This window comes from Macaca fascicularis, chromosome 17 (genome assembly GCF_037993035.2).
Source record: "Macaca fascicularis isolate 582-1 chromosome 17, T2T-MFA8v1.1".
Taxonomy (NCBI): domain Eukaryota; kingdom Metazoa; phylum Chordata; class Mammalia; order Primates; family Cercopithecidae; genus Macaca; species Macaca fascicularis.
Genome location: NC_088391.1, coordinates 90776572 through 90788845, shown reverse-complemented (window position 1 = coordinate 90788845; position 12274 = coordinate 90776572). Strand labels below are relative to the sequence as shown.

Below are 12274 nucleotides of genomic sequence, written 5' to 3'. Positions count from 1 at the left end.
TCCTCTTCTTGTCACCCATGCCTGGCTCAGGAGCCAGGCAGCTGTCACTTCCCCATGTCCAGGGTGCCTGGTGAGCTCAGTGGAGATCACTCACCCACCCTTGGCTGCTCTCCCACCTTTCCCAGGGCACCTGGGCCCACCCATGGCACCACAGAGATGCGAGTGGGGAAAGAGGGGGAATACCCTTTGCCTTCCAGCATCTTCTTCCTGGAGTTTTGTTCTTCAAGGACTAAGGCACCATGGATTTCTGATCAGGACTGAACTCTCTTCTGGGACCCTCGTCATTTGGGTCTCTGTTCAGGGAATGGGACTTTGGTCCAGATTTGTGACTCTCATAGGTCCTAGTCTTATGATCCTACCCTAATAGGGACCATGGATTATGAGGAAGATAATAAACTGGACATTTGGGGAGACTGAAACAAGGTGGTTTTGTTTGAACAAAGCAGTTTGGGATGAGGGCAGGGGCGTGGCTAGCAGTCTGACGTGGTTGGGACCTAGGAAACCATGGCCTGGGAGTGGCCAGCAGCGGGAGACCTAGCCAGTCAGGCCTCCGTACCACCCAGGGACCTTGCGGAGGGGCCTGCTTTTCCCCAGGTCTTAGGGCTCCTTGGCTGGGGAGGTCTTGAGGAGGCTCCTCTGTGTGGGGCGGGCTGGCTGGCTGCCTGTGGGGCCAGGGTGCAGACTAGAATGCAAGCCCTTCATCGCCTCAAGCCAAGGGCTTCTTTGGATTAGGCTGGAGGATGGGAAGGGTAGTCAGACTGGGGTGAGGGCTGCCCATAGGAAGGACAAGGTGGGGTTTATTTTCTTCTTTTGCTTAGGACCAGCCCTGCCTCCGCGGTTTCTAACACCCTCAGCAGGTGTGTATGGCAGGGGCAGAGTGAGAGAGGCCTTCCTTAGTCTTCCCACTGCCAAGCCATCCTCCCATGCCTCTGCGTTCCGAGCAGAGGGGCAGCCTGGTGTGCGCAGCGTGGTCCTGGGTTACCTGGTGCGCACCTGACTCCAGGAGTCCCATCCTGGGTGGGTCTCAGCTGCAACAGTGGGTGCTGTGGGTGCTCCTACAGGCACTGCTGCTGCTGCCCCGTCTGGGGTCTGGAAGTAGTGTGGTTAGAGGCCGTTCTGCTCTCACGTTGGTAAGAGGCCATCTTCCTCTTTCCCGCCTCTGAGTGAGGATGGGGCTAGCTCCCACCTTCCTTTCTGGCCACTCTGGGGCAGCACAGGGCAGCCAGGGTGGAGGGTGGCACTGCTCTATGAGGGACCCCACGGAGCGTGTGCCATCTCTATTCAGGAGCGCTCTGTCTCCTGGATCCCGTGTTTGGGAAATGAGTTGTTGTCTTTACAGAATGATGATCCCCAGAGTCATCTTGCCCAGTGCTGACTCCCCGCATGGCTGTCCCTCTCTGCTGTGCCCTGGGGGGGGAGGGGAGGGTGGGGGTCACCTGGTGGCAGTGGGACTCTGCGGCCGTGCTTTCATGTGATGGTGCCTCTCCTGGTGTCTAACCTCAGCTCCACTCACCTCTCGGGCTTCCTGTGGGAATTGCAAGAAGTGGGGAAAAGGAGAGGCCTGGTTGGGGCTCACGCTAGGGGCTGCGGAGGAAATAATCCAAAAGGGCGTAGGAGGAGGTGAAAAATGAAAGTAAAAAACAACTGTTTTCTATTTACAAATTTAAATAAACAGAACAGCCTTCCCCGCGGTGTTTGTCTAAGAGTAGCAGTGTTGCTGCTGTGTAGGTCATGAAAAGGTTGGTGTAGAGTTTAAAACTTCCCATTCTGTTAATTTCTTAAGGAACAGTCGTCCAGAGTCTCGGCACAAAAGCTCATGATTTAATGAGGAACAGAAACAAAATCTCTGATTGTTGGTGTTTCAAACTTCATTGGCGTCCTCTGGCAAGCACAAGTTGATCCCTCTGCAGCTTCAATACCCTTTAGCCTTCAATATAAGAGTACATGCTGAATAGGGAACAATGGCTGGTTGTTATGTTTATTTACCCTTACTACAAGCTGGGTTAACCTCTTCAAAACAGCTTTACTAAGCCCGTTAACCACACCACCCATCTGACCTGCAGCCGCATCTCTAATGTGATGCAAATCTTGCAGGGGCCACATGCACCAGCTCGGGGGCATTGTGTCTCCTGAGACGCTACAAGTTTATGACTGAGGGAGTCCTGTCTCGGCCATACATTTCCAGGGGGAAATGGCCTCAATGGCAAACAGTTAAACGGGAAAATAAAGGGGGAGAATGGATGGTCGTGTGTTTCTGCACATTTATTTTTTAATTGCCAGTAACGGTTGACCCACAGCATTCACCCAGGATGACAGCTTTCCTGTTCATCATCTAGCAGTTCAAGGAGATGGATGTTTCATTTTGTGGCTGGAGGTTAATAGTAACCAGTTTTGAAAGTTTATTTTTAGAAAGTGTCTTTTTAAGCCAATATAGTACTTAGTATCCTTTTCTGATGCCATCTCTGTTGTTTTATCAGATTACTAGTGAAATAGAGATGAGCCCTTAATGTTGTTGCTATTTTTTAAAGGCCTGGCTTTCTTAAAATTATTTGTGGTGTCAGCTGTACACATGAACAAGCAGGAAACATTTAGTAACATGAGAAGGGTGGAGGGAATATGTCTATTTGGGAAAGACCGTGTCATTAAAGACCTACTTTTCCTCTCACAGCCCATCTTTCCCCAGGATCTTACCTCCCTGTGAAATCATAAGCCCATATTTGTAACACACTAAAAATGATAAAGTCATAAACTTGGATCCAAAAGGAAAAATGTTCATTTTTTTTAGGGGAATAACTGGCCAGTAAGACAACAACAACAAAATCGTGATTCACATGAACTGTAAATGGAGTCAGGTCCCAATCTGGCATCCTAACACGTTGCTTTGAGTATTGTGGTTTGTCTTTAAGAAACCCACTGTATATGTTCAGCCCACCTGATGAGAGCTTCATTTAACAGATCATTTTTCCTTGATGGAGGTGGCAAGCGTAACAATGTTCTGGGCCTGCTTCAGTAATGGCATGTCGATCATACTCCCTTGGAAAGTAAAGGCTCCCTGGAAAACAGAGAATGCGAACTTTCCGAAAGAATGCTCAAATGATAGGTTTCCTTTCTGTGCACACTTGCACAACAAGAACACTTTAGATTCCACCTGAATTATACTGACTTTCCTACCCAACTTTTGAGAAAGCCAAAGTAAGTTACAGAGGAGAGATTTCTTTTTTCTCCTAAAGACGGGAAAAGAATAAAAATCTTCAGCATTTTAATGGAGAGGAAAAACACATCGGACACAAGACAGGAAACTGTTCAGTTAGCTCTTGAAATCAAGCAGAAAACAGCTGTGGGAGGAAAATCTAAATACTTCCCTATATATTTTTGAAATATTATGTAGAACTTTAAAAGCAGGAATATATTCTGGCAACTGATTATTGTTTTAAAAATTTGTACCGTCAGGCTAATGGAAAAATCTTACCGTCTTGCTGTAACATAATTGAGAGGTAACATGATAAGGTGATGAGAAAATGCAAGGTAGGATAGTACTGAGTACAAAGAGATGAGTCTGTTGGTGCACACTTACAGACCATTAGAATGACCAGGGACTGCCGGGCGCCGTGGCTCATGCCTGTAATCCTAGCACTTTGGGAGGCCAGGACAGGCGGATCACCTGAGGTCGGGAGTTCGAGAGCAGCCTGGCCAACATGGTGAAACCCTGTCTCTAATACAAAAAAATTAGCTGGGCATGGTGGCGCATGCCTGTAGTCCCAGCTACTTGGGAGGCTGAGGCAGAAGAATGGCTTGAACCCAGGAGGCGGAAGTTGCAGTGAGCCAAGGTCACACCACTGCACTCCAGCACGGGCAACAGAGTGGGACTCCATCTCAAAAAAAGAAAGAAATACCAGGGACATGAGCTGTAACAAAAGAATCACAGATCTGTTGAATGTTAAGATGAGAAGGCATCTCTAAAATCTCCTGGAATAGCCCCATTTTACAGACTCATTTTTTTAAAAAACTTCTACCATACTTATATAGACTGTGTCAAGTAACCTTAGCCCTGTTCTATATGAGGAAACGGAGGCTCAGAGTAATAAAAGAAGGAAAAAAAGAAGTGATCTTCCAAGGTCATGTGACTAGGGAAAGCCAGAGCTGGGGCTGATGCTTGGGTCTCAGAGCTTCAAGCCTTCATCAGAGATCCCCACATTAAGAAGACAAGGTAGCCTCTTTAAGTGCATCAGCAAAAGACAGATTAAATGGACAGAAAGCAGCATGCTCAGAACCCACAGTTAATGTCTGGTTATTTGTGTTCTTTTCATCACTTCCTTTTGTTGCTTACAATGATAGCCCTTCATCCTAATCCACCCTGCTTTGACCTGTGGGCAAGGATGCTGGTGGGAGTGGGGTGCAGGGGTCCTTTGATATCTGGAGGTGGTTGGGGCAATCCTAAGGCACATTGATGACAGTCCATTTGCATCTATTGCAGCTTGTTTCTGGATTTCACAAGTACCACTTCCCAACAGTCAATGCTGATGTTACTCAGGGCTGCTGGGATAGGAGTGCTGGGCTCCCATGATGAGGGCTGAGAGGTAATAAGTTATGGTTATACATAGGATGGAGGTAAAGAAAAATGGGGGGAATCCCTAGCAATGACTTTTGGGATTTATCTTTCGATTGAGAGAGATTCTAAGCCTACTAGGATCAGGATTTTTACCAGTAGTGGCCAACCTTCTCAGCCTTAGAATGATGACTCTTACTCATATGAACACCTGTGTGGCCTAAATTCCTGTACTGCAAGTCACTTCCCAGTCCTCTTGTTTTTACTGTTTATACCCCCAGATTGTCCTTTCCATAACTTAATTCAGCCTCGAGCTGATGACCAGGAGGAATTTTCCTAATTTGGCTGGAAGTTCCGAGGAGGTCCTGTAGGTTGGCGTTACGTGGAAATCAGGGCCTGGGTCACATGCTGTTTTACAAGGCAGTCGTCTAGTTTTCTTATTGGAGTAAATGATGAAGACCAAAGGCCTCTTGGTTATCTGCCCACCAAGTGGATTATGGCCCTGTAAAACAGCACATCTGTCCTGCTAGGGTTTAAACAATAGGCTGGGGAGACGAAATTAGCATAGACGCACATGAAATCAAAACGGTGCACAGAGAATCCAAACGGTGGCCGTGAGTCTGTGCCACGTTCCCGAAACTGCTTTGGGTTCCATGTGCATATCAAAGATGAAAAACACTTCACATAGTTTTTCAAGACTGGGAGATCATTTCTTCTATGGTGGCAGGTTTTGCTTGATTTTCTTTAATGAAGCTTAAGGTACAAAACAACATGTAGCATATTTGTTCTGTGTCCTGCATCTCTGCAAATGGATGATTTCAGTGTTATGAACGAAACTGCCTAGCATGAATATTCCCAGGCTCTCACATAGCCACTTGTAATTTAGGTGGCATTTTTTTAAACATGTGGATCTATAGGTGAGATGAAAATAGTCTATTGGTCAGGATTTGGAAAAATGCAGTTCATCAAAAAGCTACTTGGATTTTTGGGGAAGGTTTGAAATCTTCCTTAATGATTATATTTTATATTTATTTATTTATATATTTTTTGAGACTGAGTCTCACTCTGTTGCCCGGGCTGGAGTGCAGTAGCGCAATCTCGGCTCACTGCAACCTCTGCCTCCCAGGTTCAAGTGATTCTCCTGTCTCAGCCTCCCAAGTAGCTGGGACTACAGGTGCATGCCACCACATTTGGCTAATTTTTTTTGTATTTTCAGTAGAGACTTGGTTTCACCATGTTGTCCAGGCTGGTCTCGAACTCCTGGCCTCAGGTGATCTGCCTGCCTCGGCCTCTCAAAGTTCTGGGATTACAGGTGTGAGCCACCGCGCCCGGCCTCATGGTTAAGTTTTTTAACACCCATGCTACTGTCATAATAATAGCTATAATTCTTTGAGCAATTCCTAGTCTGGGGCCTGTTGCCTGGCACTTTAAATACATTATTTCATGTAATGCTCATAACAACACTTTGAAGTAGATACCATTATCCATCCGCAGTAAAACTTTTGTTTTTTAGTTGTGGCAAAAACATATAACATAAAATTCACCATCTTAGATGTTTTTAAGCGTACGGTTCAGTAGTGTTAACTCTATGTACATTGTGCTACAGATCTCCAGAGCTTTTCCTTCTTGCAAAACTGAAACTCTGCAGCCCAGGCGCGGTGGCTCACGCCTGTAATCCCAGCACTTTGGAGGCTGAGGCAGATGGATCACCTGAGGTCAGGAGTTCAAGACCAGCCTGGCCAACATGGTGAAACCCTGTCTCTACTAAAAACACAAAAATTAGCTGGGTGTGGTGGTGGGCACCTGTAATCTCAGCTACTCGGGAAGCTGAGGCACGAGAATTGCTTGAACCCGGGAAGTGGAGGTTGCAGTGAGCGGAGATCGTGCCACTGTACTCCAGCCTAGGTGACACAGCGAGACTCCATCCTAAACCTCCCCCCACCCAAATCCCTGAAACTCTGTATCTATTAGACAATTCTCCATTTCCATGTCCCCCTGCCCCCAGCAACCACCATTCTACTTTTAACAAGGATGCCAAAAGTAGAATCCTTGGGTTTCACTCTGTCACCCAGGCTGGAGTGCAGTGGCATCATCACGGCTTAATGCAGCCTTGACCTCCCCGGCTCAGGCCATCCTCCTGCCTCAGCCTCTCGTGTGGCTGGGACCATAGGTGAGCACCACCATGCCCAGCTAATTTTTTATGTAGAGACAAGGTCTCCCTATGCTGCCCAAGCTGGTCGCAGATTCCTAGGCTCAAGTGATCCTCCTGCCTCGGCCTCCCAGAGTGCTGGGATTACAAGGCATGAGCCACTGTCCACCACCATTCTCCTTTCTGTCTTTGAGTTTGTACTCATCCCCTTTTAATAACTGAGGAAACTGAGGCAGGAGGAGCTTAAGAAACATGTGCAACTTGGCCCTGTAGTTAGGAAATATATAACAGAACAGGGATAAAGCTGATTCTATCTAATGCCAAGCCTGTGCTCTTAGGGGCCTGGTGATTGAAAAGGGTTCTCTGAGTGTGTTCTGTGACTCCCTGAATCAGAATAATGGGCGGGGGGGGGGCTTGTTAAAATGCAGATTCCTGGGCCCAGTCCCACAAGGTTTGTGCAGAAAACCTGGAGGTTGACGGGGACTCCTCTGGTGATTCTAATGCATATGCATGTTTGAGAGCTTCCATGTTTTAGCTCCCCCAGGTAGAAATGGTTAGGCCGGCTTGGATATGTAGGTCTATAAACTGAGGAGCCCTCTTGCAGCCTTCTGTAAATGATGCCTTTCTCTTGTAAGGCATCCCCAAGATGCGAAATGGCAGAATTTTCTTAGGTTAATCACCACTTATTCATTCATCCGTCAAGAATGGACCGAGCAGCTCCCTTGTGCCAGTCGCTTGGGACAGTGAGAGGATGCGACTTGGCCCTGCCCTTTGGGAGCTTACCATTCGCTGGAGGGGAGAGGGAAGGAAGAAGCAGGTGCTACCTGATGCAACAAGAGTTGGAGAAAAGGCCAGGGTGGTGAGCACAGGGACGATCTGAGGGCCTACAATGGCTGCACTTCTTCCCAATCTGGGCCATCTTTGTGGGACTGCACTGCTCACACAGACGGGTACCTACCAGCAATGCCAGGCATCTCCATGCGTTGCCGTGGAGCTCCGGACATCTTGGGCTTTTATTTGACAGTTACCTATGGTGTTATGTGTTGTAATAAATCACTGGTCAATTGCTTTGCACATCTTACTACACATATGTCTATGATTTCAGACTCCTGAAGGTGAAGGCCAGCACACGTGTCTTTTGCATAGGAAGGAAACAGTCACCATCAAACTGTGGTTTTTCTGACACCTCGGCCATTGCCCGTTGATCAGATAAGCACTGACATAATCTGACTTACAATTTGACAGTGAAAGAGGTGATGCCAGCGTGATGACAACAGTAATCACATCTATGGGAAATTGTCATATATTTTGCATTTCTGGCACTTAGTACTTGACTTTTTTTCTCCACAGTCCTAAAAGAGTAATTTTCTAGAAACCACAAACTGATCTAAGTCTTTCCCTATTCACTATGTTTCCAAATAACTTCTGTGGACACTGAGGGGGTTCCAACACCACATTCTGATGACGGTGTTGCTGTGGCTCCCTGAGAGGGAGCTCTCTGTGAGAATTCAACACTACTATTTGAATACAGCTGCTAGAGTCCTTCTTTTTTGGGGTATCACCCTTTTCCCATATGGTGCTAAGTCTTTCTGCTCAATGAATGAATGACTGGCCTCACAGCCGTTCCCAGGGAATTCCTAAACTTCCAGCCAGTGTTGGCCATGATCAAATTTCTCCTCGAGATCCTGGCTGTGCCTTCCACTTGCCAAATCTCTCAGCCCAGCTGTGGCCTCCTGGGATATGGCTCTTCCTTACCTACAAAGTCAACAGCGCCCTGAAACTCCCCAAAAAAGGTAGAAGATGATGCTCCCAGAGACACTCTCACCGGCACTGCTGCATTCTTCTTTCCTGTTTTTCAACTTCTCCCACTTGGAGAGTCCTTAGAAAGGCCCTCGTGTGCCCTCGGTTCCCTCTCAATTTTGTTGTGACATTCATTTGAAGGATGTCCGTTTGGGTGCCAGGCACCCACAGCTCAGTGAGGCTTCCCGGCTCCAAAGCTGGCTCCCGGAGCTCTCAGGGACATGGTGCCAGGATGTTTATAGGGGGTGGCACTTTTCTAGTTGGGAGCATGCTGTTATCTTTCTAAAACAGATCTGATGGAATCATCCCCTTGCTTTAACCTCGCCGTGGTTTTCTTTGGACTTGCAGAATTAAGTGCAGTATCTTCACTGGAGACCCAAGCCTGCCCATGATGGGACCCTGCCCCCCTCAGCCTCGTCTCCTGCCAGTCCCCTGAGATCCATCCCCCAAAACACACTGCCCTGCAGCTCTGCCGCATGCCCTGCTCTCCCTCTGAAGGCCCTTTCCCTGTCTGGCAAACTCCTCCTGATGCTTCCAGATGTCAAGTTGTCACCTCTATGAAGTGTTTGAGGGCTCCTTGGTAAAGCAAATCCCTCTCCACCCTTTCCCTGTGCAGATCCTGGTATAGCCTGTGTTCCTATCTATTTGTTTACATTGCTATCTTTCTCACAATGCCGTGAGGCGCCTGTGGGCAGGTGCCAGGCCTCACGTGCCTTTGACTCCCAAGAGCCAGCACCCAGCACCCAGTACCCAGTACCCAGTACCTGCCAGGAACACAGGAGATGCTCTGTGACTGCTGACCTAGCGATGATGGAAAAGGCTGAATGAAAAGCCAAGAGCAGCAATACTGACCTGCCTGAATAGAGGGACACAGGTTCGATAGTTGGTGATTTGGGTCATTCTTTTTCTTTAATTTGGGACCTTAGGGAAGGGGCTGTAGTTGTCTGGGCAAAGCTTTGCTATCACACATACCTGCTGGGTCTTTAAGTCACCTGGAATGTGCAGTGAGGTTTCATCCCAGATGGTCTCAGGGATATGGGGCTCTGCCTCCCACCCCATCAAGCTGTGCCGGATGCCCTGGCCCACACCTGTGCCTATCAGTTCCCTGCATCGACATGGATGCAGAGTCTACTGCACGCCTGGCGTGCCTCAGGCCCCGGGACTTGCGACAGCAGGAACAAGACAGATGTGGTCCCTGACCTCACAGGGCTTCCAGTCTAATGGGGAGAAAGACATTAAATAGACAATGATGGAAACGACTATTACTTATGAATGAGAACGTGTGTTTAAAAAGCAAGGCACAGGGGAGCTGAAGAGTAACCAATAGGGGACTTAACCTGATCAGGTGGGGCGTCCTGTGGGACGTGATGTTTAAACTGACATGTGAAGGGTGAGGAGCAGCTAAGCAGGGGAAAGGGACAGGAGGAGGAAAGGAATACAGAGCAGGGCACATGATGGCTCTTTCTGGGGTACGCGCTGGCTGACTGGGGGACAGTGATAGGAGAAGACAGAACCACCCCAGGTCTCCACAAAGCTCTCCAGTTCTGAGCGCACTTTCTCCTCTCCTTTATCTGCACGTGTCTCTCTGTGCCCCTGGTCTGGCAATATTCACTGTTCAGTTGGCCAACACTTGCTGAGCCTCTGGTAGGACACTGTGGCTGACCTCAAAACGGGTAATGCTGGGGCCAGTGTGGTAGTGTAACCCCAGCACTCCTGGGCTGAGCGAGGAGGATCGCCTGAGCCTGGTCAAGGCTGCAGGGAGCCGTGATGGCACCGCTGCACTCCAGCCCGGGTGACAGAGTGAGAGCTTTTCACGAAAAAAAAAATTTTCATGTTGGTTTGGGCTCTAGTTAACTCGTGCAAGTGACTTAACAGTTAAAGGGCAAGTGAGTTTATGACGTCTGTGGTGCTTCAGGGCCAAGGAGCTGCAGAGAGAAGGAGCCATCACAATGGCGCTGGTTTGACCAGGGAAGGGCTTCAAAGAACAGTGCTTTAAAAGTCAGCTTTCGAAGGTCAGGGATGCCAGAAGAGTCAGGAGAAGGGCGTGGGGACTGGAAGTGTGCGTGGAGTTGGCTTTCTTTGTTCTGCAGGAGCCTCGTGTCTCTGGTCACCAGTGACATAACAGATACACAAAACTAAGGGGTGTGGTAGGAGACACTGGATCTTTCTGTGGTTCTCTCTATGGCTCAAAAGCTGTCTCCTAGGCCTGAGGATACACAGCCTACTCCAGCCTAAATGAAAGCAATCTGGAAGAGAGATGACATTTTAAAATACTGGTTCTGAATTTTTTTTTTTTTTTTTTTTTGGGATGGAGTCTAGCCCTGTCACCCAGGCTAGAGTGCAATGGCGCGATCTCGGCTCACTGCAACCTCCGCCTCCCTGGTTCAAACTATTTTCCTGCCTCAGCCTCCTGAGTAGCTGGGATTTCAGGCTCCCGCCACCACACCCAGCTAATTTTTGTATTTTTAGTAGAGACGGGGTTTTACCATGTTGACCAGGCTGGTCTTGAACTCCTGACTTCATGATCCACCCGCCTCGGCCTCACAAAGTGCTGGGATTACAGGCGTGAGCCACTGCGCCCAGTCGGTTCTGCTATTTATTAGCTGCTTGACTTTTCTTATGACAAAGCACATAAAGACAGTCTCTATTAGATGAAGCTAGACTGAAACCCAGTGGGGTTCCTCTGTTCTTGTTACACACACTGATGGGCCCATATGTGCTCCTTTCTGGACCCCAAGCAGAGGAAGTTGAACCACCTGTTTCCTTTCCTTCACTCTGGGTGTTTTTCCTCTGTCCAGAGGTGGTCCGAGAATCCACCGATGGGGAAGCTAAGAGCTGGGCTGGGCTGGCCTGGCCCAGCCCTACTTCCGAGTGGGACAGCATGGATGGATTGTCTGGCACGGCTTTCTGGGCGCCAGGGGAGGGGTAGATCTGGGGGAAAGGATGTTAGTTTCCTTGAGGAGGAAACAGGAAGATTGTCTTGGCAACTGTAACCTCTACTCTAGCTAACTATACTCTCAGTAAGCCCTGGAATATTAGTTTCCAAACTGAAAATTGGAGGAGGGTAATGCCATTAGGAAGACCCATTACCCAAAAAAGAGGTTTCATTTGATAGTACTTTATACTATTACAAAATATTCTTTTTTTTTTTTTTTTTTTTTTTTTTGAGACAGGGTCTCACTCCCGTCTCCCAGGCTGCAGTGCAGTGGCACGATCACAGCTCACTGCAGCCTTGACTTCCCGGGTTCAGGTGGTCCTCCCACCTCAGCCTCCCCACTAGCTGACTAGCTGGGACTACAGGCATGCCCCACCAAGCCTGGCTAACTTTTTGTATTTTTAGTAGAGACGGGGTTTCGCCATGTTGTCCGGGTTGGTCTTGATCTCCTGACCTCAAGTGATCTGCCTGCTGTGGCCTCCCAAAATGTTGGGATTATAGGTGTGAGCCACCGTGCCTGACCCAAAATATTTCCTTTTTTTTTTTTTTTTTTGAGACGGAGTCTCGCTCTGTCGCCCGGGCTGGAGTGCAGTGGCCGGATCTCAGCTCACTACAAGCTCCGCCTCCCGGGTTCCTGCCATTCTCTTGCCTCAGCCTCCTGAGTAGCTGGGACTACAGGCGCCAGCCACCTCGCCCGGCTAGTTTTTTGTATTTTTTAGTAGAGACGGGGTTTCACCATGTTAGCCAGGATGGTCTCGATCTCCTGACCTCGTGATCCGCCCATCTCGGCCTCCCAAAGTGCTGGGATTACAGGCTTGAGCCACCGCGCCCGGCCCAAAATATT

The 12274-nt window shown here is 48.5% G+C and overlaps 1 protein-coding gene and 1 long non-coding RNA gene across 12 annotated transcripts in view; one reads left to right on the top strand and one right to left on the bottom strand.

Annotated features, from left to right (window-relative positions):
• Positions 1 to 12274, top strand: part of LOC107128023 (uncharacterized) — a 126154-nt gene that overhangs the window by 64882 nt on the left and 48998 nt on the right. The window lies entirely within an intron of this gene.
• CLYBL (citramalyl-CoA lyase) overlaps positions 1804 to 12274 on the bottom strand; it is a 280497-nt gene continuing 270026 nt past the window's right edge. For 3 of the 7 annotated variants that reach the window (XM_074021334.1, XM_015439472.4, XM_015439473.4), the window contains 2 exons: positions 2933 to 3052; positions 1804 to 1927 (listed from right to left, as the gene is read on the bottom strand). In XM_074021334.1, coding sequence (XP_073877435.1) covers positions 2957 to 3052 — 96 coding nt within the window. In that variant the 3' untranslated portion in view covers positions 1804 to 1927; positions 2933 to 2956. Of the gene's footprint in view, positions 1948 to 2247; positions 3053 to 12274 lie in introns of those variants that run through there. The other 4 variants (XM_045377322.3, XM_045377324.3, XM_074021330.1 and 1 more) reach the window with 3 other exon arrangements.